A 26078-nucleotide genomic window follows, 5' to 3' on the forward strand; every position below is an offset into this window, starting at 1 on the left:
TGATGATTAAGAAAAGGAGGAGGAGGAGGAGGAGGAGGAGGATGACGAAGAGGAGGAGGAGGAGGAGGAGGAGGAGGAGGACGACGACGACAACAACAACAACAACAACAAGGAAGAGTAGAAAAAGAACAAGAGATAGTACAATGATCAGGACAATAACTTACATCCTCTCTCCCGCAGGCTTTGAGTACCCTGAGGGCATTTTCACACGCGTTGAGAACACTGACCCTTCCTGCCACACAGTTGATGGCCATCAGCTCGATGTCTGGCCGCGAGGCTGCCAACATTATGGCCTGAAGAGGGAAAAAAGACCACACAAAGGGTAAAATTAAATGTTAACAAATTCTTTGAACACACATGATTTACACAGGTGATTGGCACATGTGATGCCGGAGGTTGGCGGGTGCTCTGGTGTGGTTTGCTCCTTCTTTCCTATCAAAATGCTTTCGTCTTTATCTCTCCGTTTTTGTGTTTGTTACTGTCTTGTAACACTTCTAATCTTCTGCATTTATATGACTTTATTGTGTTCCAAGAGCTGTTCAACTCTTACTAAACCTATTTTTAAGAAACTAAAAACATATGAGATTTAATCATGTCAACACACATCAAGTAATAAAAACATAAAATCTGACACTGGTCTAAAACATCATGAAATAAAACATCATAGCAGAGATTGGGGAAGGTGAAGGATTGTCTCGGAAAGGAGTTAATCAATTCAGTTGAACAGCCGAGAATACTCCCAAAACCTGGGCCCCAGTTTTGATTGATTTTCCTGGGTAGACCTAATTTCAAGTTGCCATAACAAAACTGCCCAGTATATGAGGGGAACGCTCAGCATAGAAAGAGTTGAGAAACAATGGATGAACAAAACCATTGTGACAGGTGACAGGTGGCATGTAATTTCTGTTTAAAGTTTTAGTAGAGGTTTTACGGCGCTTGAAACTGCATATGTTAATATGAGCATCAGGACCGTAAATTTTATGGGCGCGGAAGTGAAGAGGTTTAATCGAAAGATAGATCAGTTACACTAAACAGATTATGTCCTCCAAAGTGAACGGATAAAAACAACCAGATACTGATACCAACCTGGGCGGCAGTTATGCTAGAGTCGACATCTAGGATCATCCGACGTCTCGCCATGGTACTCTTCCTAGGCTTCCCAGAGTAAGGAGAGCTGAAGCCAATGTTCAGTTTTCTTCTCTTCGAAGCAGAACCACCGAATCCTGCTCCTCTCTGGAGTGGCTGCGAACAAATAGCAGTGAATTTTTTTCATTATAAGTAGGTGATTTTATGCCCCCATCAATAAAATTTAGATCAATTTGGAGGTTGGCTTCAACCCTGCCTGTCAGGGCCAACCCAGGCCGAAAGGGATAAAACATCCCAGTAGAAAGTCCAAGATACTAGATAAAAATTCTCCCTACTCAGTAATTGATCTTAGGTCTCTTGCGTGTGACAGCGAAGCCCCTAACCACTGCACCACAGATGCTAGTAGAAAACAGTGAATAAAGAGTTTCATTTAAAAAAAGATGCACCTTGGTCTTCATTTCCACAAGAAACAAAACAGAAAGCAATAGCAACTCATTTATACACTGTTTTATGTTATTTTGAAAAATGACAAGAAACTGCAATACAAAAATGTCAAGTTCTAGCAGTCTGGTCTTTTCTTGAAAACAAAAGTTGAACAATTCATCATGAATTTTTTAAATTGGAAAACAAAACTTTTAAAGTATTTCAATCCCTTTTGAATATCTTATTTCCATTACTGAAACTAATCACTATGAAAAGACCGAAACATTCTCAAATAACAGAAGGCAAATGAAAAAATGAAACAACCGAAGAAATAATGACAAACTTTCAGAAAACTGCTGTGAAAAGTCCCACATTTTTTGTTTAATGAAGATTTTTATCTTTTATAAAACTAAATGCTTGTACTAACAAAAAAAGATAATTCTAGTAAGAAACATACCACAGCAGGCCGAAAATCTTGATGACTCTGAATATGCTGTTGCAAAGCTTTCCGCTTGGGAAATTGCTCAGTGCAGAGGTGGCATGAAAATACTGTGGCAGGCGTGTCCAATGACGGGTCCGTACTTTCAATTTGAACAACTCCATCCATCTCACCGCTCGCAATTTTGGCAGAGAGTATTTCTTGCAAGGCATTAGTCACTTCTTGTTGATTATTCGTAACATCCTGCACAAGGAAGAAACCCATCATTAGGTCTACGTGTATTTGAAACTGCGATTTTTTTCTCTCATTATATTTTCATTGTTACAGTAAAAGACAGCTACATTGAATTTAGTGTCAAGTGATGAAGAACAAAAATAAGTAGGTACAAAAATGTCTTTGCAAATAGTTCAAGTAAACTTTTTAATTCCTCATTCAGCTCACTTGCAGACACAGCTCATATTTATTGGGTTTCTGTTGTTGTTGTTTTTGTTTGTACTTAAAAAGCTCAAATGTACACATAAATGCAAGTGTCCTGAAAAAAAAAGGAAAAGCAAGAGGGGAAAGGGACAGTTGTAAGAGAGAGAACCAGAGGAAGAGAGAGAAAGAGGGGGGAGGGAGGAAGAGAGAGGGAGGAAGAGAGAGGGAACAGAGATCGAGAGGGAGGGAGAGAGAGTGAGAGACAGAGACAGAGAGAAAGAAAGAGAAAAAGAGTCATTCTCTGTAGGTGGCTATGGAAAATTTCTCTGAAGAGAACAACAGAGTTTCTCTTTCTCTTATAAGCATTTCATTGGTGAAACAATCTTTCACAATTATTTTTTTCTGAATTAGGAACAAAATGTGCATTGTATATTGTCCAGCACTTACATTATCAACAGCTTCTTCAAAACCTCCTTCCTCAACTTCAGGCTCACGTTTTTGAACAGCAAAGGACTGTGGATCATCAAGTCAGTTTGCATGAACAATGTATTCAAGAAGGACAGTTGGTAATGGTGATATAGTCAGAATTGTCTGAAAGTTTAATTTATGACAATTTTCGTATGGAAGATATAATATATATATATATATGATAAGTGAACAGTCTGAAAACCAAAACCAACACCAAATAAATTCAAACTCAAACCTCTTTGAACTAACTTTCAACAACTTTCTCCAGTAACACTTCTAATCTTCAAGACTTACCATATGACCTATTTGTGCTGCAAGTGCCATAAAATCTTACTAAAGCTATTTTAAAAATTCAAACCTAAACTTACACCCGCCAGTTTATCTGCGCTGATGATGTTGCTGCCACTTTGGGACGCAAACCGCTTGTTGTGTTGACTTTTGGAGCACTGTGGGCACATCTCAATGAACTTGATGACAACGATGCGGGGGACTAATGCGTACATGGCACGAATCTGTAGATCACATCAAAAAATATTATAATAATACAAGTGTTCATGATAAATGCTATAAAAATCACTTTCAGATGATTCTTCAACTTTCCTTTTCAAACACACAATAAGTAATCAAACTTTTATGATAAAATTACACCCACTATATCTGCTTCCCAGAATTTGAAGTTGTACTTCAAGATTTAGGCATGAAATAATAATGATAATAATAATGTATCTACTCCATTTCTATAGCGCCCACTCCCATGAGAGCACAGCTCTAGGCGCTTTACATTTAATGCACGTACGAACAATATTCACACACACATGCACGCACACACACACACACACACACACACACACATTCACTCACAAACACATTACCACGCACAACTAGATTCTTTTATCCATTTTTATTGAATTACACTTTTTCGTCTGACCTCAGGGAAAATTCAAATAGATGGTTTCACACAAAATTATATGACCGCTGTTCTGGAGAAAATTATGGCCCTAACCAAACCACAGAAGCCAACAGCTGGTACCTCTTTTGAGGGTGCTGGGGGTAGGAATTTAGTAACGAGTGTGCACTATGAAATAGATACGGGGTTAGGGTTGAGGATTGGGTTACGGTTAGGGTTAGGGTTAGTATCCTCTTTATAGTGTTTGATGGGAGTTATGGAAGTCCTTCCACGCTGCAAATCATGGCAGCAAATTACAATGCCAATATTTTTTTTCAACCATTATTTTAAAATGTTTTATCAAATCATTTTGATCGATATCACCATCCCCCTTCACCATCCTCCCCCTCAACAAACGATTAACCAACAACCCGACACCAATCATTCAGTCAACAAGAAATCTCTATTCTGAAACCAATCAGCTAAAAGCCCGTACCAGTCACCAAAAAAAGCTCACCGCTCTGAAAGTCTGTGCCTGCCCCACATGGCCATTTTCTGAGTGTGCTGCATAAACAATGTCAAAAAACTCTTCAATAGTCGCAACTCGCTTGAATAACATCTGAAAACAGTAAAAATATTTTTTTATATTATATATCAGATACTAAAAGATAACACTTGGTAAGGTTATGACTAGGCCTACAGCATAGAGTCCCTCTTTACCTCCATCAATGATATACACCATAGATGAAAGATTTATACACAGGCTGTTTCAAACAAGAAATGACCAAGTTATACTATGCTGATTAACAGGAAATCGGCCAAAATGTAAATGACTTTAAGACAATTTTTGGGTTTATTATCTCTATTTTTGCTGCATTGTTAAGTGGTGTCGTCTTAATCTTACCTTGATAATAAAAGTTAAAACAATTAGGCTACTTTGGAATACCATGGTTTCCAGCTTTGTGAGAAACGAGGAGAGCCACTGAAAAACTTTGATGAAGACACCGGAGCAGAATGATATCATGATGATCATGATATTCCGTAGAGTGAGAATACCACTTAATGAGCCTTTTAAGCATTTTATATCGTATTATATATACCAAAATTACTACTGAAATATTTTCGGTAAGTCATTAGTCTGTGACTATTTACTAGACTCTGAGTAATGTTCTAAAGCCCTCTGTTTTTCCCTGAAAAAAAATCATTCATATCAACAATACATGATGTCAATTGTCATTCATTCATTATGAGCAAAGCCAGACACCGAGCAAAAGTCTATACTGGTACAAGATTAAAAATGGATATCTGGGTGGAAGTGTATCATCTCCTCAACTGGAAAATTAGAAGAAAAGAAAAAGAAGAAGAAGAAAAAAACCCCACGCCTTTGGATTATTATAACAGATGATAAATAATATTGAATAAATAATAAAAACCCTGCAATAGTCAAGAAGAGAAGCAGTCAGTTAAGTCGCTCCTCCTACCTACCACCTCACAACCAGTGTGATTCAGAATGAAGAGCCAATCATGAAAGCTTTATTTTTATAGGAAAGTAGACCAGGTATACTATTTTCTTATGTCTTGATTCAGTCAGCATTATTTATGAGAGGTGAGTGAGTGAGTGAGTGAGTGAGTGAGTGTGTGTGTGTGTGTGTGTGTGTGTAGTTGTGTATAGCATAAGTGTGTGTGTGTGTGTGTGTGTGTGTGTGTGTGTGTGTGTGTGTGTGTGTGTGTGTGTGAGTGTGTGTGTGTGTGTGTGAGTATATTGGTGTGTTTGTGTGTGAGTGAGTACTAATTTTTAAATCATGTGTTTCTTGAGTGTGAGCATGTCAGAGCATGTGTGTATGTGCATGTATGTGTGTGTGTGTGTGTGTTTGTTTGTTTGTTTGTCAGTATGTGCCTGTGTGTGTAAATGGTGTGTGTGTGTGTGTGGTTGGGGGGGGGGGGGGGTCCAGTTAAATGCATAAATAAATATAAACCTACCAACATGGTGACTGACTGAAGATTTTCTAGGTCAGGGGGACGTTAATAATAATAATAATAATAATATCATAGCAGACAATTTTTAAAAAATATCTAGAGCGATCTAGACCTATATCTAGATCTAGATCTAGATATCTAGATTCTAGTTCTAGATCTAGATCTAGATCTAGATATCTAGATTCTAGATCTAGATCTAGATCTAGATTTAGATCTAGAATCAAGATTCTAAGTCTAGATCTAGAATCTAGATCTACTAATTTTCTTTCGACAAAGAACAAAATTTCATGAGGGCACAGGGGCGAGGTTTGGAAGCCTTTTATTATTTCTATTTGGCTCGATGGTATCATCATCAAGTTTGAAATTAGAAAAACCAAAAGCGAAAGCAACAATTTTAAATAATAAATAGGCTTAAAAATCTAGCAGCCAAAGACTTTACATCACTTGGGTCGTTTCCTTTTGGTGGAACAGCGAGGATGTCGTCCCCATCCGCAGACTGGACGATTCGAAAGCCCTTTGCACGCACCCAAAACCGGAATCTCGCGCTTGGCTCTTCTTTCGCGTCTCTCAAACATTTTAACACTCTGTCTCTTTTCTTAAGGTCAAGAGTATAGCTGTTATGAGATCCTCCACAATAATCATGAACAAATGCAGTGAATTCGGCCTTAAATTTTTCGTTTGCTTCATCCATTGATGTGTATTCCCAAACACTGAGATAGATCTATCTGTTTCCTTACGGCACAATCAAAAAATGGCGTCGGTACCCAGACTGTTCAATCTGTGTATCGTGCAAGTGAAGCACTGTGCAGCTAAAAATAATTTCTCTGTAGCTATTTTTGGACCAACGAAGGCCGAGATCAACCAATTGCAGTACAGTATTTGTCCTTGTCCATTCAAACCGGAAAAGAGAGCAACCAATCCTCCGTTCTTTACTTTCAATTTTTCAAGCTTGGAATTCCCGATTCATCGTGGTGGTTATAGCAAAGTGGCGAGTCGAGAAAGCAGTGACCTAGGCTAGATCTAGAAGGTCTAGTCCTAGTTTTAGACGAAAAGTCATAATCAAGTGCTTTGCAGCTCTTTAAAATTATTAGATATTCTTAGCTCTCCCCCAAAAATGTATAACAAAGTACCCATCAGGCCTAACCTACGTTATGCTAAACAAAAATTCAAGCGTCTTTTTGGACTTCGTCAGAACAAATAAAAATGTGAGGTCAGGCTACTGCATAAAATGGCCTACTATAACTGTTGAGAAGTTTGCTTATTCGCCACTTTGCGAAGATTTAAAACAAGGTAAAGGGGCGTGGCGATGTCAGCTGTTTTCAAATTTTGGCAGCATGCTGTTGTAAATCTGTTTTCCATGCTTGGGGAAGTGGGTAGAATCATTGAAATCTTGAACTATTTGTATCTAGATCTACTAATGTTGTGTGTCAGGTCCAAAGTTCAAATCAGAGACAGAACTCTGAACCTTTCGGGTCAGGAGTCGGAATGAGAACTTTATAAAAATAGAGGTCATAGCATAGCTGCGACACGTTGTTGTGCGTATTAGCAGAAGCCAGTTCTGTCAGCGAAGCATAGGCCTCGCGCTTCTTTGAAAGAATCTAGAGTTTGGCTTTGGACTTTGTATTTTCGACTTTTTCGTCATGAAGATCAGTAAAATTCTCTCTTCTGGTAAGTTACTAATTTTTTATCTATAAGAAAACAACATTTGATCTAGATCTAGATTCTAGACTATAGATATCTAGATCTTGATCTAAAGACTTCTCCTATATTATAATAATCTGCTCTCATCAGTCTGGGTTTTCTTTTCTTTTTTTTTATGTAGGCCTATAATAATTGCTCTTTAATCTCTGCTATAGATCAAGGCCTTAGATCTAAATCTAGAATCTAGATGTAGATCTAGATTCTAGATAGAGTCTGTCTCTATGTGCCCATATGTGTAGGCTGAAATAGTTTAAGGTAGACCTTACTTGATTGACTTTGTATTCCTTTTATACAGGTTTTTTGTCTGGTAGAGTGGCCTTAGTAACGGGTTCTACAGGTGGCATTGGTGAAGGCATTGCTCGATGCTTAGCCAGTAGAGGGGCCAACGTGGTCATTAACGGATTTGGAGATGAGCAGAGCATCAATAAATTGGTGGAGTCCTTCAAGAGGTATGCCGTGAACTTGGACAGTTTACACTGATTTTATCGAACATTTTCTTTTGAAGTTGTAATCAGGTTTTTATCAAATTGAAGAGAACTGGACCTTAAGCCTAACTCTGTGGGGGGGGAAAAATATCTAGATTCTAGATAATCTAGATCTAGATCTAGATGTTTCAGGCCTAGATCTAGATCTAGAATCTAGATCTAAATCTACTGGAATCTACATCATTCTGTATTATGATCATGAAAATCTGAGGAAGAGGAAAAGTAGTCTAATGACATATTATTATTTTTGTAGATTCTAGATATCTCTAATAGGCCTACTGTACTCTCTCTCTCTCTCTCTCTCTCTCTCTCTCTCTCTCTCTCTCTCTCTCTCTATATATATATATATATATATATATATATATATATATATATATATATATATATATAAATGTCTTATAACCATAACCTCAAAATAAAAACATCACAATAATAGTCTCACCATAATTATGATGTCCACAGCCCTCATTAAATACCTGAAAGAGTCAACTTTTGCTTACATTAACTTAAATAATAAGTGATGCAATCAGCTGTCTAGTAGGCCCGTTCTGCTGGGCTACCAGCATGCATGTACTGCGGTGGTTAATTAGCCTAGCGACCGTCTTTGGGAAGCTCAATAGTGTGCAAGCGAAGTCTAGCACCGGGCTCAGCTAGGGGACCAGAGCTTTGAAAGAAAAGGGTTCAAATTTAAAACATAGCTCTAGGCTTTTCTATTTTGTCAAAAATGTATTAGATCTAATCCTGATATAATGGTAATTTTATTTTACATGGCCCTCTCCATTAAGCCGTTAGCAACAGCAATGAACGTTGAGATACCAAGCTACATTGCTGGGCTGGAATATAAATCATGTCCCACCACCACTCACATAATATGGGCCTATTTTTAATGCTCCTGTTAGATAACAACTTGATTTTTATCATCTTACATAATATTGCGTGTGATTGGCGGGGGGAGTGGGGTGAGTACTAATGTGATGACATATTTTTATATAGATTCTAGATGAAAATGTTGCATTTGTGTTCTTTCCCTTTGATTGTTTCTGTCTATTTAAAGTCAAAGTGTGATCTCAGAGAGCAGCATTTTAAGTTCCAGACTGATAGATCTATATATATATTGGAGAAGTTTAAACTAGACACCCATAAGCTATACACCTAATATTATTGTTTCTGCTAAATCTGCTGAAAGTTCTTACTGTTATCTGTGCTTTTATTTTATATGCCTACATATATACCCAGTACAGAACATCTTGTATCAATATTAGGGTAAGAATTTGTTTTTATGGAATATAGTTCAGAGGCCTATTGATGAATGTCAGAGAAATAAACAGAAACATTAGCCCTCTCTAAGAACAAAAATACAATACACAGTCTCCTTTAGAAAATATGTCATTCTTTTGCAATCCTTGGCCTATGCCTTATTTTTTTAGAAGGCCTATAGGCCTACAGTATTACATAGGCCTATTATAATAATATAAAAGTCAAAGCAGATATTCAATTATATCTTAATTTGTTTATAATTAACATTTGGAAGTTTGAGTGGACAGTCTTTATAATAGTGATCCTTAAAACTTCTTATCCAGGATTTCATAGATTTGAGAGACAATATATCTATTTAGTCCTTCTGATCTTTGAGACCAGCCATGGAAAATTAAACCATAATACATACAACAGTGTACTTTTATACAGCAGCTTAGTATTCTTTCCTCTCTTCCCCACAGTGATTACAATGTTGAAGCAGAGTTCATTGGGGGAGATCTGTCTAAAGCTGAAGATGTCACAGCTTTGCATAAAGAAGCTGTCAAGTCTTTTCCTAGTGGAATTGACATTTTGGTGAACAATGCTGGTGAGGATAACTACAATGTATAAGACTTATTTCTAATTTATTATAAAGCAATACAAAGTCTCTTGCACAAAGTATCTGTGTAATGATAATAATCGGTATCATATACACTTCTTTTTTTTACATATTTGCCAGTGCTTTAGAGGAATGTTTCTTTGTTACACTTTAAATCAGTGATAGAGGTAAGGCCTATTGTTTTACACTTTGACCTTACGGTAAGTCACTGATTTATTAAAAATATTGAAATAAGTTTAAGAGGCCTTTGGTACAGTGCCTGTAGAATTGGTCAAGACTGCTACAATTATGACTTCTTGTAGAGTGATAGTAGGCCTTTTTTAATTCATAGTGCTACTATTTGAAAGTAGGCTACCTAGGACAAAGCTCTATAATTATTTTAGACTTCTTCAAGCCTAAATATGGGAATAGAAATAAACTTTAGGCCTATAGATGAATTTATATTTTGTGTAGTAGGCTATAGTTTTAACATTTACATCAAGCAGAGCTGATAAGTCAAGTCATCGTGGAGTAGTTTGTGTATACAAAGTAGGGCCTACATTTATTTAATGTTTTTGTTTTGTTTGAGAGTTTCTGTTACTTTCTTGTATCTTTTTTGTTCTATTATAAAAGGTTTCCAGCATGTGTCTTCCATCGAAAAGTTTCCAATGGATGTGTGGAACAAGATGATGGCGCTCATGCTGTCTACTCCCTTCCAGCTGTCACAGCTGTGCATGGACAGTATGAAGGAAAAAGGTAGCTGCTCTAAAAAGAAATGAGGATGCTCAAAACTTTTTTTAAAAATCTTCATAGGGTTTTGGGGAAAGATCTGTCTTTATCACTCTCTTTTCCTTAATTGTCTTTTGTTTTCTTTCCTTCGTTGCTCCCTTGAAAAGTGCCATTCTGTTTCACTTCAGTGAATGGTAGGCCTACAATTTTTGGCTGGGTTTTTTTCTGTGTGTTGTGAATTTTTTTTTTCTGACCGTACCTGTAAGGGCGAACTCAGGCTTGAGAGGGATGCTACTCCCCAGCAGAAAGATTGAGATACTTGATAGGCCTAAAAATGTCCCCCTACTCAGGAATGGAACTCAGGTTTCCTGCATGCAACAGCTAAGCACCTCTAACTGTTACAGCACAGATGCAGGTTGTACAATTGTGTGTGTTGTGAGTGATGTGTGTGTGTGCGTGTGGTGTGAGTATGTGTGTGTGTGGTGTGTGTGTGTGTGTGTGTGAAGCATCCATTTTAAATTATTGTACAGCGCTTAGAAATCGTTCCCCCACAAGATACAGCGCCATGTAAATGCTTTATAAAAATTATCATTGTTAGTAGTAGTAGTAGTAGTAGTAGTAGTAGTAGTAGTAGTAGTAATAGGTAGTAGTGGTAGTGGTGGTAGTGGTAGTAGTAGTGGTAGTAGTAGTGGTAGTAGTGATAATAGTGGTGAGTGTCATGCATTCAATTTAAACTGTTTCATACGTTAAGTCGAAAGTAAGTCAGGATTTTATTTTCTTTACTCTGGTTTGGTTTCTGGCCAGCAATGTATCTTACTTCATTAATTGTTAATTTATTCAAATAATGTACTCTACCTGACGGAAGTATAGCTACATTTATATATGTATACTGTTTGGTCCACAGGATTATATTTCAACTACAGTTTCCCTTTAGCTTTACTTGATACTTGCCACGAGAAACAGAAAGCAGATAGTCTTTTCATGACTGACTACCACACACATCATTGTCATAGGGTATAAAATAAGGGGAAAGAAAAGGCATTGCAAACACTTTCTTGACTTGTGACACAATAGTACCTTAAAATGAAAATAATAATAGTAATAGCCTAGTAATAATTGCATTTATATTGTATAAATCTACACTCTGCAGGAGGTTCTATGCCGTTTGCGAATATTATGTATAATGCCCTCAACACATTTTGACCAGTATTGATATGTGAGTCATTGAGCCAATCCTATTATACGGGTGCGAAGCGTGGACAGTCAATAAACAGCTGGAAAGAACATTTGTGTGACAGAGTTGTGGTTCATAAGACGCTTGCTACGTATCCCATGGAGAGCTAGAAAAACAAATGAAGAAGTCTTGGTTGAAGCAAATTATAGAAGACAGCTTATGACGAATATAAGAAATTGACAGGCAAATTTCTTCGGACACACAATGCGGAAAAAAACATTGGAGAATATTGTAACAACAGGCAAGTTTGATGGAAAGAAAGGCAGAGGCAGGCAGAGGGATAAGATATTGGACAAGATGGCAACATGGCTAGGAGCAGCAAGAACAACAGACACCATTGCTGCAATGCAAGACAGAGTGAAGTGGAGGTCCATGATCGCCCACGCCAGTCGGCAAGGCACCGGATGATGATGATGATATATGAGTACTTTTCTTCAGTGTAATGCAAACAAACAATGACATTTTCACAGTGCTGCAATATTTTTCTGCACTCTGGGACAAAGTAACAATAAGACACCTGTCCAGTTTTATCATGATTCTTTTCAGGTTGGGGTCGGATTATCAATGTCTCGTCTTGTCATGGACATATTGCTTCTCCAAACAAGACGGGATATATTTCTGCCAAGCATGGAGTAGTAGGACTGACCAAGGTAAGTCTGGAAATATTCTGAATGGATTCCTTGATTTTTTCACCATTATGCCTGCCTTTGGTGAGAACGCAACAAGCATTAATATTTATGCTGCTAATACAGGGCTTATCAATAAAATAGTATTTGTTATTACCAACAAGCACTAATTTTTATGCTGTTAATGCTGGGCCTATCAATGAAATAATTTGTTATTACCTCAGTCTCAAATTCTCTACAACTGCCGTCTGTTGGCCTTATAGAAGTTATTTATACATAGTAGATTCCACTTAAACCAAATGCAGTTAATTCAAAAACAGTGGTAAACCAAAAGAAAAAAAAAATCCTTGACTTAAAGAGATTAAGCAACATCTCTATACTGAAAACACAGTTAAACTGAAGAAAATCTAGGATCCCCACATGTTTTGGGGTAGGTGGACTCTGTTGCTTGGTTTGGTTTTTTTTCTTCATACTATCACTATATATATATATGAATGGAAAAGGGGATTACGGGGAGGGGGAGGGGATACACTGTGCCATGATTTGAGAATCAAAGAATTTTATTTCTCATTTTCTCATTGCCCCATTCCTTTAAAAATCATAAAATCAGAAGGAAAAGTGGGGAAAGTGTGCATGAGTAATTTGCATGAATACATTATATTGAAATCATTTGATTGTTGAAATAAACTATTGAAAGTGTGTGGTTGGCGGGTGCTCTGGTGTGGTTTGCTTCTTCTTTCCTTTCAAACATCTATCGTCCTTATCTCGCCCTTCTTCTTTTTTATGTTTGTTACTCTCTTAATGTAACACCTCTAATATTCTGGCGCTTATATGACCTTATGCAGTTGCGAGCGTCGTAAAACTTCTAGAAAAACTTAAACTATAGAAAAAAAAAGATATTGGTTGCTCTTTTTAGGTGTCGGGTTGAAAGAGAAATTATTTCTCCTTAAGGCACAAATAATTAGTTGACTCTGCTATATGGTCAATGAGTAGTGATATTTCCCTGAAAAACAAACAAACAAAAAATTTTAAGCAGGTTTACTTTTCATTTGTCTTCAGGCAGTGGCAGTTGAAGTCGCTGGCAGTGGTGTCACTTGTAATGCCCTGTGTCCTGGTTATGTGGAGACGCCTTGTGAGTGAGACACAGTTGATATAGTTCTCTATTCTTTTCTTTACATTGTTGATATTGTTCTCTATTCTTTTGTTTATATTGTTGATATTGTTCTCTATTCTTTTGTCTATATTGTTGTATTGTTCTCTATTCTTTTGTTTATATTGTTGATATATTATATTGTTCTCTATTCTTTGTTTATATTGTTGATATGTATTGTTCTCTATTCTTTTGTTTATATTGTTGATATCATTTTTTATTCTTTTGTTTATATTGTTGATATTGTTCTCTATTCTTTTGTTTATATTGTTGATATTGTTCTCTATTCTTTTGTTTATATTGTTGATATTGTTCTCTATTCTTGTCTTTACTAACTGATATCATTCTCTATTCTTTTGTTTACATATGTTGATATTTCTTTCTTCCAACTTTGTACCTTTTTGAAGGGGAATCCAGAGTTGTTGTTTTTTCTTTGACAGTACCTTCCCATCACTGTCAGGCTATGGAAGTTACCAAACTTTGGCTGCCAATTTCTCGCTAATTCCACCTCTGAAACCAGGCGACCCTGAACTCCTTCAACCGCAAATATTTCGACTTCTATTCAATATACATGGATTTTTTTTCTCGAAAAGGAAGGAAAATGAACAGGCTTTAAGATGATACCAGTAACCCTATATACTATGTGCCCAAAAATTGATGAGCGCCTGATTCCACCATGGTGGGACCCATATTCTCTTTTCTTTTGTTTACATTGTTGATAACCATTATCACCTCCATCCAAGACTAAGTAAAATTTGTTCCATTTAGATAATTCCCTTGAAAAATGGTATGACTTTAACGCCCCTATCAACACTATTAGGTTATTTAAGGGGCGGGACCTCCTCGTTTAACGTCCGTTTCCGATAGGATCGAGCCAAGTGAGAAGTTCGTGTAAAGTGCCTTTCCCAAGGACACAATGTCAGACCAAGTTGAGGCTCGAACCCCTGAATCCGCAATCTCATGAATACGAGTCCGGTAGCCTAACCACTAGGCTACCGACGCTACCTAATTCCCTTTAAGAAAGGTGAATGGCTGCAAACGAAGAAAAGAGAAAAAGAAACTTGTTTGTCCATCCATTTCTTTCTTATGCCTTTTTTTTTGTCCTCTTTGTCTAGCTTAAAAAGACCTTCATGTAAGCCCAGTCCATTATGTGACATGTAATGTTCTCTGTAAGTGTCCCCACAACACTACCGCAGTACTCATCCCTCCCTGTAGGCAGCATACAGTTTGGAACCAATTTCTTTCTTCATTCTTTTATTCTGTGCTTTTGTCCTCTGTTTTGCCTTAATTTTTTTTCTGGAATCCTTTATAATACATTTTGTAGTTTTTAGCTTCTTCAATTAATTGGAAATGTCAACATTTGTTCCAGTATTTATCAAGCAAGCTGAGGACAGAGCCAAAGCCCAAGGGATAACTTATGATGAGGGAAGGGTGAGTTTTACTTTCAAACCATCAGCATTTTCTACATGACTCTAATCTTTACTTTTGGTAAATTTACACATAACTGTTGGTGGTGGTTGGTGGACTTATAGGTCCTACTTCTTTACTTTCCCTCTGTTGTTCTGTCTTTCTGTCTTACTTTTTCCATCGCTAAATGACCATAATTGTGCCAATGTACTTCTCTCTACTCAAACAAACAAACAAACAAACAAACAAATGAACAAACAAACAAACAAACAAACAGACAAAAACAAACGCATAACTGTTATTGAGAAGAGTGAGGTGCCTACTGACAGATATGGCCATAATGACAGGTGACATAAACTTGGGTTGGGGCCAAATCTGTGATAAACAAAGTTTTGTGACGAATACATGTAAGCTTTCTCCATTTTGTATAGAAACTAATAAAAAGTGAAAACTCAATCCGTGCTAGTAATTAACTTATATTTATCGAGGATTTGTGTGATAGATCGTATGCTGGGACTGCCATTTTAAGGTCGAAAGTTTTGCAAATTCCTGTATGATTTATAGCATTTCACTTTTTTTGGGAGTAAAATCAGCTCTTTTGGTATCACCATGAACCATGGTTGGACCTCCCTGTTTTGAGTTTGTAATGGGGCATCCTTGACCTTGGAAGTTGGATTTAATCCATTTGTTCTTGCCTCTGAGGGGGGAGGGAGTGGTTCTCCCAGTTCTATACCCACTTGACTAAATCTTACTCTTATCTAAGATGGTTGTACAATTCAGAGATAACTCCTCTTAAAAGACCTCAAAGTGATATTATATAAACCTATACCTTACCGTGAGTATGTATCCAAACTACTTTTATATGAATTCACAAACATGCGTATTATTTACAGGCCCAAATCTTGCAAGTGCATCCTTCAAAAGAAGCTGTTCAGTTAAATGATGTGAGTACGCAGCATTTTGTATGTTTCTCATCTATTCTTAATTGCTTCTGTAGTGTATTTCTTATATCTGTTCAGAGGTTGTCAAGACTCTTTGATTACCGTATTCTAGACTGAAACTGTTATTGTTTTTAAAGAATTTTTTGGTTGTTTTATAAACTGAAAATAATAAAACAAAACAAATACACAGTAGAAGGAGTGCTGGATTTCCGCCCAAACTGGTTCAGGATCTCCGATGGCAACTAATTCTTCCTCCTGTTTCTATCACGCACTATACTTTATATTGTAGCAAAGATCAAATTTTGAAACCTCCACCTTTTTAATCATGGCATTGGACTAAAGAACACAAGCTCAGAGGCTATTGGATTAAATACCAAACTCCAATTCGTTTGCAGAAGAAGAGATTGGTTAAAAAATGATTTTGGTAGTTCTAGAGAGAAGCAAACCCCCCAAACTGCAATTTCATAAGTTTAAATCTCCTCTTTTTCTTCTTCTGTGCTCATCCATATAGATTTCACAGAACCAGATGTTACAAAAAAAACCCATTCCTCTTGGAACAGAAACTACATTGAAAATGTATTGCATTCCAATGCCTTGGAAGCTTATGCTTTTGAGATTAAAAAAATACAGCATGCAGCTTTGTGTTACATTTTATTGCTTCTTTATGTGATTGTCATACAAGGTCGGAGTATAAGATTAAGTTGTTGTTTTTTTCCACAGCTGGGAGAAGCTGTGGTCTTTATGTGCTCAAGTGCTGGAAATCAGATGACTGGACAGTCTTTGATCTTGGATGGTGGCTGGGTGGCGAACTAGACACTGAGAGGCCAAAAAAAAAAAAAAAACCTTGAAGAAAACTGCATCAGGTTGTGCTCCTTTTTACTTGAATCTAAAATCAAAATATATAAGTATTATGGTTCGTCAGATGTGAGGCATCGTGGTGAAGTCAGGCGCTCGTGAAAAAATGAAATCCAAGAAATCAGCATTTTCTTGGCTGATGGGCAATTTTTTTCTAGGTTTTTCTTTTTGGCCCAACACCTTTTATGTCCATTTCAAAACACATTCTTGTAGGGGTTTAACTGAAAAACATTGATTAAAGGCACGAAAAATGTAAATCCTCAGTTTCCAAGGACTCTCAGACTATGGAAGTTACAAAACTTTAGCGGCCATTTTCTCTAATTTTACTTCTGGAACCAGGCAACCCTGACCCCCTTCAACCGGAAATATCTCCACTTCTATTCAAGATAGATGTATAATATTTTCACCAAAAATAAGACAAATGAACAGGTTTTAAGATGGTACCAATAGCCCCTTACGCCCAGAAATTAACAAGTGCCTGATTCCACTACGTCGTGACACATACTTTCTTTTTAGATCTGATTTGTTTTAAACAAGAAGAAAATGTTTTACTGTTAGTATGGACAGTAAAGCTTTTGCATTACAAAGAGAAAAAAATTAGCAGACACTTTGAGAGGTTGATTGCGTTTCAGTAAATTTTTAGTAACCTTATCTTCACGATGAATTGCTTTTAATCTGTCACCTGCAGTTATTTTAAATGAAGACTCGCAGTAATTATGAAATGAGTGCAAAGTTTGCTTTTTAAACAATCTTTTCACTGATTACTACGTTTACATATTCAATTTTTTTTCTTCTGTAAACAGATTATTTTCCTGATTTATGATGAATGGCATAATTAGTCAACAATCTGTCATATTTTTTTACAAAGATGATTGTGTGGATAACTTACTTTTTATTTTTAATAGACAATTTTCACGAATCAGTATTTCATACATAATAAATTTTTTAATCTGTCATTTTTTTCTACAAAAATGATGGGTGTGTAAAAACATACATGTTTTTTTTAAGGGCAATATTCGCTTTTTAATATTTCAGCATGTATTTTTATGAAAATACCTACCTAAAAGACACTGTCCAGCTTAATATTTATGAGGAAAACTTGTGTCTAATTGTTGTTACTTTGTCTTGGGGTGCATACTGCTGTTCGGATTCGGCACTTCTACTGACGTATAATCTTCCCTAACAGTATTTGTCAACAGCTTTTATGTTTTTGGGTTGTGATTTATACATAGGCTTATCTTTCAAAGTCATTGCTTTTTCTGGCACAAAAAAAAAAGCTTTTTTTTTAGTTTGGTCTATATGTAATGCCTTTAAAAAAGTGTTACAAGTACAGTTGAACCTGCTCTAACGGCCACCTGTATAAGACGATCACCTGTACGAACGGCCACCTGCATAAGACAATCACCTGTACGAACGGCCATCTGCATAAGACAATCACCTGTACGAACGGCCCCTTTCCATTTCCATATTTGCCTATTTTTAGAATTATAATAACAGTGTAACAGATGTTCACCTGTCTAATACATTCTTTTTCCTCCTCGGCTATGGGTGGCCGTTTTAGAGCCTAAACTCAGTGCATTCGTCTTCGACACGCTTTTATCTCGATATCAACTCATGACCCCAGTGAACTTGTCGTGCGACAGCCGGTGACACAAGAATACTTCTTTCTCTCAATATTGCCAACTCAGTGCATCTGGCTCACTAACATTTTGGCTTGATAGACTCCAGATACATGTATTGTATCGAGAGCATGTTAGTGCAGCACTAAATTTTCTTTAGATTGTCTCCCAGCTTTTGGTGTGGTGTCTCATTTCGCAGACGAGTACACACATAGTTTACTCTGATACAAGATGGAGTCATCAAAATTAAATTTATGAGCTTTTGATTGTGGCTGTGCACAAATTTTAAATCCTTTTTTTTATGTGAGGTTCAATAATATTCAGAAGAGTTTTGAAAGTATCTGGTGTCAGTCTGATGTATGCTACACACTTCTCTTCATCACTTGAAATTTGTTGCATAAGATGCTGGTATTCGCCAAAAGTTTCTCTACGTTGGAAAACTGAATGTATCCAGTACCATCTGTTATTAGCACATCTTCTTTTTAAGCCACAGCTAGTGGCATCGGTTGCGTCATGGTTAGGCCACTAGGCTTGTAATCAGCTCGGTCTGATGTTGTGTCTTGCGAAAGGCACTTTACATGAATTTCCAACTTGGCTCGGTCCTTGCGGAGATGGACGTTAAACTCATAGATCCCACCTCTTAAATAACCTACCAGTGTTGAAAGGGGCGTTAAACCTAAACCATTTAGCCACAGCAACAACACGAGCTGCAATGTGCAATAGCTTCACTGTTCAATTGTGTTGTGTCTTTTCTCGGACAGTAACGAGAGGTAAGCGACTCAATAGTAAAATGTGCTACAAACATTTTGCTCATGTCTCGTTATCCTCTCAATAGAAGTGCTGAGATGTACACGAATCGAAAATGGTCGCTCTTAGACAGTTTCAACTGTATTGAGTATAATTCTTCAGATGCTTCAGGGGTTACATGCACAAAACATGATGCACTCTCTCCTTTGTCATTAGCCTCTACAGTCTCCGGCAACACATTACAATTCCTTTTTTTTCAATCATTAGTGAGAAGCTTTACTTTAGAAACAGTTTACTTGTCAAAGATGCTTTAATTTGAATTTTCACTTTTTAAATGATTTTTCTTGATTTATTCATAAAATTCTTTACTTTGATCAAATTTGATTGATTTTTTTATATCAGATATTTTAAGTGGCATCTTGATTGTGTCTGACTCATATTTTGGAAAGATGTCTTTATATTATAGCCTACTTTCTATATATCTGTTCTCATTTTGCTTTTTCATTTTACTACTTTTGGTCCATCAGCTCAGATAGTGTCATGCTGGGCCATAGTGCGAATAACTCATGTTTGAATCTCTGCTTGCGCGTTCTTAAACTTCAGTTGTTAGGGGAATTTTCAAAGTTCTCCACCTACCTGGCTGAATTTTGTCGGAGATAGATGTTAAATTTGGAAGTTCTGCAGTCTAAATGACCTTACCATGTTGAAAGAGAGGTGTTATACCAGTACCATGCTATGCTTGGTCATGGAAGAAAAGAAGGTCACAGGTTTTCTGAAAAAAATATTCTTGTCAATTCTATTTTATAAAAGTGCCATACATAGCTTTTGTTTTTTGTACAATTTAAGGTGCTATAAACCTCACTAAGTCAAAAAGCAAGATGTTTGAGAGTCTGGAAAAGTATAAAAATGCTTTTCATTGATTCTTTAAAGTTCACACCGCAATTTGTGAAAATGTAATAATATTATCATGATACCTTCTATAACTGATTAAGAAATGAAATTCTCTGCTTTTATGGAAAATGTTCTCTTCAGTTCTATTATAGAAGTGCCATTTTGTTTTAAAATGTTCTGGTCAGTTCTATTTAAAAAGTGCCATGCGTAACGTTTGTATAATTTAAGGTGCTGTAAACCTCGTTAAGTAAAAAAACCCAAGATGTTTGAGAGTTTGGAAAAGTATAAAAATGTTTTCTTTTATTGGTTCTTTAATTTTCATGCTGCAATGTGTGAAAATGTAACAATATTATTATGATACCTTCTATAACTGATTAAGGAAAGAAGTTCTCTGCTTTTATGGAAAACTGTTCTCGTCAGTTCTATTATAAAAGTGCCTTACACAATATTGTTTGTATAATTTAAGATTCCATTATAAACCTCGCAAATTCAAAAAGCAAGATGTTGCGGAGTTTGGAAAAGTATAAAAATGCTCTTTATTGTTTGTTTTTTTACATTTATTCTGCTTCATTCGTAAATGTAATATTGTGATTTAATCTGTTATAAGTATAAGCCTACCTAATTGAGAAAAGAAATTCTCAGCTTTTATTTTTAAAATGTTCTGGTCAGTTTTATTTAAAAAGTGCCATACACATAATTTTTGTATAATTTAAGGTGCTGTAAACTAAATTAAAAAATCCAAGATGTTGGAGAATTTGAAAAAGTATTTTTTTAAATTTTTCATTGGTTCTTTAATGTTCATTTTGCTGTATGTGGAAATATAATAATATGATACCTTTTATAGGCTAACTAATTGAGAAAAGAAATTCTCCGCTTTCTTGGAAAAATGTTCTTGTCAATTGTACTTAATTTTAAAATGCCATACATTACATTGTTTGTATAATTTAAGGTGCTATAAACCTCACGAAGTCAAAATAAAGCCAAGATGTTGGAGAGCTTTAAAATGTATAAAAATGTTTTTTAGTGGTTCTTTAATTTTCATGCTGCAGTATGTGAAAATGTAATAATAATGTTACTTTTATATCTACTTGAGAAAAAAATTCTCGACTTAAAAAAAAGACATTTTTGTCTATTCTCTTATTAAAATGTCATACTTTACATTGTTTGTCTATTTTAAGGTATCATAAACCTTGCTAAATCCAAAAAAATTAAAAACAAGATGTTTCTGGATTTTTTAAAGTATGAAAATGTGAGACATTGTCGTGAAATCAGACACTCGTTAGAATAATGAAATCGAAGAAATGAGCATTTCCCCCCCAGTTTGGCAATTTTTCTCTTTTTTTGTTTTTTTGCTCAACACCTTTTTTGTCCATTTAAAAACGCATTTCAGTGAGGATTTTACAGAAAAACGTTGATCAAAAGCACAAAAAATGTTAAAAATGTAAGGTTTAAATTTTCAAAGACTCTCAAGCTATGTAAGTCACCAAACTTTGAGGGCCATTTTCTCGCTAATGTTTCCTCTTCAATCAAAAATACTTTGAATTCTATTCAAGTTTGATGTGTATATTTTTTTCATTGAAAGCAAGACAAATGAGCACGCTTTAAGATGAAATCAATAACTCCATATATGTAAAAAAATTGACGAGTGCCTGATTCCACCGTGTCGTGGCTCCAAAAAAATATTTTTAATTGATACTTTAAATTTCAAGCTGCAATATGTGTTTATATGAAATATGATACCCTTTCAACTTGATCAAAGTTGTTGATGTCTTCCTTTTTATACATCTGCCCCGTAACTTTCTTCCAGTTCCTTTTTCTCACTACCTTAAAAGTATTTATTCCTCTACAATTGTTACACTCTGCCATATTATTTCTACTCCATGTTATCTGCCCTCATTGTGTACCGGTATTCGTTTTACATTTACATTTTTGAGTTTGAGCAACGATGTCCAGAACATGTATGGGCCTACCTTTAAAACTGATTCCCTATTACTGTACGGGCCATAAACCAGCTGCTTCTAACAAAAAGGACCTGCATCTGTGGTGTTGGCTAACAGTTATAGCCTAATAGAGAATGTTCACCGTCGCACGCAGAAGACTAGTATTTGTTCCCGACTTTTTCTCTTAGTTATTTTTCATACATCTAAGGTTTTACGGCGCTCGCAACTGCAATATACGGTCATATGAGCGCCAAGGGGTGGGTGCAAGGACCTTAAAACCTCCTTGGGTGAGTGTCAACAAGATAGAAATCCTATCGGGGAATCAGGCTTACTCTTCTCATCTCTCTTGCCTTAACAGCACAAGGTCCGATTCGACCATCAAGGCACCCAGAAATAGCAGTTCACAAGAGAGTGACAAACATACAGCAGCTACTACTGCTACTACTACTACTACTACTACTACTACTACTACTACTACTACTACTACTACTACTACTACTACTTCTACTACTACTGCTACTACTGCTACTACTACTACTACTACTACTACTACTACTACTACTACTACTACAACTACTACTACTACTGATGCTGCCACTGCTGTTGCTGCTGCTGTTGCTGCTGCTGTTGATACTGCTGCTGCTGCTACTGCCACTACTGCTGTTGCTACTGCTACTACTGCTACTACAACAACTACTACTACTACTACTACTACTACTACTACTACTACTACTACTACTACTACTACTACTGCTACTGCTGCTGCTGCTGCTGCTGCTGCTGCTGCAGCTGCTGCTGCTGCTACTACTACATAAAACATTTATATAGCACTCAACATGAACCATGGTTGGATTTCCCTGTTTCGAATTGGTAATGGGACATTCTTGACCTTGGAAGTTGGATTTAATCAATTGGTTCTTGCCTCAGAGGCTACTGGATTAACAATAGCCTCCAAATTGTTTGCAGAAGAAGAGATTTAAAAAAAAGGTTTTAGTATTCCAACAGGGAAGCAAACCCCGTGACGGCAGTTTCAAAAGTTAAACCCCTTCTTTTTATTCTCCTGCGTTCTTCTTTATTATAGATTTCACAGGACCGGATATTGAAGAAAAAAAACCCATACTTCTTGGAACTGAAACTATAATGTATACAAAGTGTTGTATTTCATGCCTTGGAAGCTTATGCTTTTTTTTAAATTAAGAAATATAGCATGCATTGTGATATATTATTATTTTTTTGTTTCTTCAGGTGATCGTCTTACAAGGTCAGAGTATGATCATGAAAAAGCATCTTTCAAAGCACGACAGACCTCACTTAATGAATTAGCAGTTCTTGTGTCAATAGTTTGACAAGTTGACGAAAGTCTAGGTTATGGCAAAGGGAAATAACCATAAGTAATAAAGCTTGAAATAATGTAGTATTGGTTAATATCCTTGATATCAATTCATCTAGGAGATTACCTTTTTTCTGACGTAGTAGATCTAGCGCAAAGAAGTTAATGGAGACATGTAGCAAGCTTCATTTTGTCTTTGTTCATAGGTCCACATTGTAATTGTTTTGAGAAAAAAGACGCACTGTCGAGTTTTTCTATCTTTCCGAGAAATTCATGATTCATCGTTTTTGCTTTATTATATAAGTTGTCAATCTTCACTACCTTGACACCTCCACTTCTTAAAGATATTCCCGTGAAACCCTATATAAAACCTAATAAGATCAAACATAATGACTCAAGTCGACCGCCCTTTCACTCACATTTCACATATGATATTGATCTTTACAAGTAGATAGTTGCGCACGAACACACACACGTCCCCCCCCCCCCCCCCCACACACACACACACATAAACAAACATACACACACCTGCACACACACGCACACACACAAAAAAGCAGGAACAAAACTGCTAAAGTCTACAACAGAAGGATAATTTATCTGACAGAAAACATCCCTTGATGACAGAAGATGTCTATTCTGAGAGAAACAGAAGAGAAACAATTGAAAGTGGGTACAAGAACATTTTATTATTTTGTACTGTTTTTTTTAAATTATTATTATGATATTAAAAGTGATACGATGAAGAAGAAGAAGAGGAAAAAGAAGAAGAAGAATGAAAAGAAGAAGAAAAAGAAGAGTATTGCATCTAGAGCTCTGTCTCATACAAGCATAAGCTGTGAACTTAAACACTTCTTCACCTAGCACAAGCAGTTCCTTAAAAGTAATCAACTAGCCCAGTGAAGCAGCTCACCCTGACAACTCAACTACATCAGAGACTGGCGGGAATTTCTTTTCAAAAGGGAAACTGTTTAAAACTAAGAAATTATTTAACATTGAAGAATTATCAAATGATAAAGAGCTATATTATGTAGTTAGTTTTAGTAAGTGTTTCATGGCACTTGCAATACATTAGGTTATATAAGTGCAGAAGATTAAAGGTGCTACAAGAAGGCACCATACATAAAAAAGAAGGGGGACAGATTAGGACTTAAAGATATTTGATGGGAAAGAAAGAACATACCACACCACAGTACCTGCCAACTATTCACGATAATGAGCAAAACAATCAAATAAAATTCATAATAGTTTTTGTTGAACAGTTTATTCTGCGTAAGTGAATGGGAAATGTTTATGAAAGGTACTACTATCAACAGTTGTAAGCTATAGAGCTTAACGACGACCATAAGGTATGAAAATATTACAACAACAATACTCAATGACAAAAAGTACAGTTTAAAACACATGAATGCAAAGATAAAAGCTCATTCATAGTCATCATTTCGTCACTACACCAGAAACAAACTGGGATAAATCTGTTAGGGTATTCAAATACCTAGTCAGCTTTTGGTGACTGACAGCGAAGTCAATATGACAAGATTTATTTTGAGCAAAATAATACACGGAAGCTTTTTGGTTTTTTGTTATTCCCCTTTTCTCTGTCCTGTTGCTTTCACATTTTGCATCTCAGAGAGAGGAAACTTCTGACTATTTTTTTGTAATATCCATCCACATACACACACACACACACACACACACACACACACACACACACACACACACACACAAATGCCCTTTAAAAAATAAAGATAACTAACAAAAGCAAATAACAACCCCCCAAAAAACAACTAATAAAAAGGAAACAAACACAATAACCCCCCCCCCCCCGTGCCCACTCGCCACAATAACAGTAGCAACAAACTATGAACTACAGATGTTATGTTTATAAGTAATAAACATGTGCACTGGTAAAAACAATGTTGGATGCTATCAGAGAGTATATTTGAAAGAGGTTTTGTAGTTGCTCATCCTCCTCTTGTACTCGGCATCAAACTGCTCATTCATGGCCACGGTGAAATGGTTCTTCCAGTCTCCCACATCACCTAACAGAAAGACCAAGAGACACAATATCACTTACCAGTTCCAAGAAACCAGAAGATAAGAACATTGTCGAGTGTCTGCTAGATGGTTTTATCATCATCATCACCATCATCACCATCATCACCATCATCACCATCATCATCACTATTCTTGAATACCTCTGTGTTATATCACATTCCAAATGTTCTGTCCTTGCTTTCTTCTTGGTCTATCCCTCACTCTTTTTTTTCTTTCCCAGTGCCAAACCCTAAATATTCGACAACAGAATAAAACAATTGCTCTGATCTTAAAGTTATGAGATGTAAATGGAGGGCAAACTTTTATGGTGTTTTCAGAGAACGGGGTTGATTCCTTATCACTAACTGCTCCTATTGATTACCATTTCTCAGATACATGAGACCATTCTATTTTGAACAGTAGAATATAATTAGTTAAGCTGCAAACTCCTTTCTTTTACTAAAGTTGAAATTGTCTTGATGTTTTGTTTTGTTTTTTTAAACAGATCTCAGATTTTTCTGAGAAATTGCTACCTTAGAATTATAAAGTTCTGCCAGACATTTTTGGCTGTTTTGTTACAAAGACCATGAGGTCAGAAACCAAATGTTTGGTTTATACTATCAAAATCGTAAGATTATTTTAAGTCGTAATAAAGATATTCAAAAAACTGTATTTGTAAAATTTTGACATATCGTGAAAATCAAAAATAGTACCTCAAACTTCTCAAAGCTAGGTATTAACCCGACAGAACTTTGTAATTCTAAAATGGCAAAATGGCATATGATGATATGGATGTGTATTCATACACGAAGAAATGCACAGTCATATACCACACACATACACAAACACACACACA

General features: G+C 36.2%; 3 protein-coding genes across 3 annotated transcripts in view; 1 reads left to right on the forward strand and 2 right to left on the reverse strand.

The window, feature by feature from the left end:
* Positions 1-6692, reverse strand: part of LOC101862785 — an 11120-nt gene extending 4428 nt beyond the window's left edge. The window contains exons 1-7 of the mRNA XM_005093630.3: positions 6136-6692; positions 4237-4338; positions 3202-3345; positions 2813-2878; positions 1967-2191; positions 1087-1242; positions 165-293 (exon numbers count right to left, since the gene is read on the reverse strand). Of these exons, the coding sequence (XP_005093687.1) occupies positions 165-293; positions 1087-1242; positions 1967-2191; positions 2813-2878; positions 3202-3345; positions 4237-4338; positions 6136-6387 (1074 nt within the window). The 5' untranslated portion in view covers positions 6388-6692. The remainder of the gene's footprint in view (positions 1-164; positions 294-1086; positions 1243-1966; positions 2192-2812; positions 2879-3201; positions 3346-4236; positions 4339-6135) is intronic.
* A 407-nt stretch (positions 6693-7099) lies between these two features.
* Positions 7100-16628, forward strand: LOC101863006 (D-beta-hydroxybutyrate dehydrogenase). The gene is made up of 9 exons (XM_005093631.3): positions 7100-7364; positions 7693-7846; positions 9601-9725; positions 10350-10472; positions 12226-12329; positions 13365-13437; positions 14825-14886; positions 15756-15806; positions 16524-16628. The coding sequence occupies exons 1-9, from the start codon at positions 7337-7339 to the stop codon at positions 16614-16616; spliced, it is 813 nt and encodes a 270-aa protein (XP_005093688.1). The 5' UTR covers positions 7100-7336; the 3' UTR covers positions 16617-16628.
* An 8383-nt stretch (positions 16629-25011) lies between these two features.
* The window catches only part of LOC101853373 (sulfotransferase 1C4), a gene marked incomplete in the record, with an annotated part of 8236 nt that continues 7169 nt past the window's right edge, over positions 25012-26078 (reverse strand). The window contains 1 exon segment of the mRNA XM_013079883.2: positions 25012-25227. Coding sequence (XP_012935337.1) covers positions 25115-25227 — 113 coding nt within the window.

Source organism: Aplysia californica, unplaced genomic scaffold, assembly GCF_000002075.1.
Source record: "Aplysia californica isolate F4 #8 unplaced genomic scaffold, AplCal3.0 scaffold00067, whole genome shotgun sequence".
Classification (NCBI taxonomy): domain Eukaryota; kingdom Metazoa; phylum Mollusca; class Gastropoda; order Aplysiida; family Aplysiidae; genus Aplysia; species Aplysia californica.

Bases quoted from the DNA above. Each gene is read 5' to 3' on its own strand.
- LOC101863006 (XM_005093631.3), top strand. From the start codon at position 7,337: ATGAAGATCAGTAAAATTCTCTCTTCTG. The intron at 10,473-12,225 runs GTAGCTGCTCTA...GATTCTTTTCAG, and splicing joins GGACAGTATGAAGGAAAAAG to GTTGGGGTCGGATTATCAAT. The intron at 15,807-16,523 runs GTGAGTACGCAG...TTTTTTCCACAG, and splicing joins AAGCTGTTCAGTTAAATGAT to CTGGGAGAAGCTGTGGTCTT.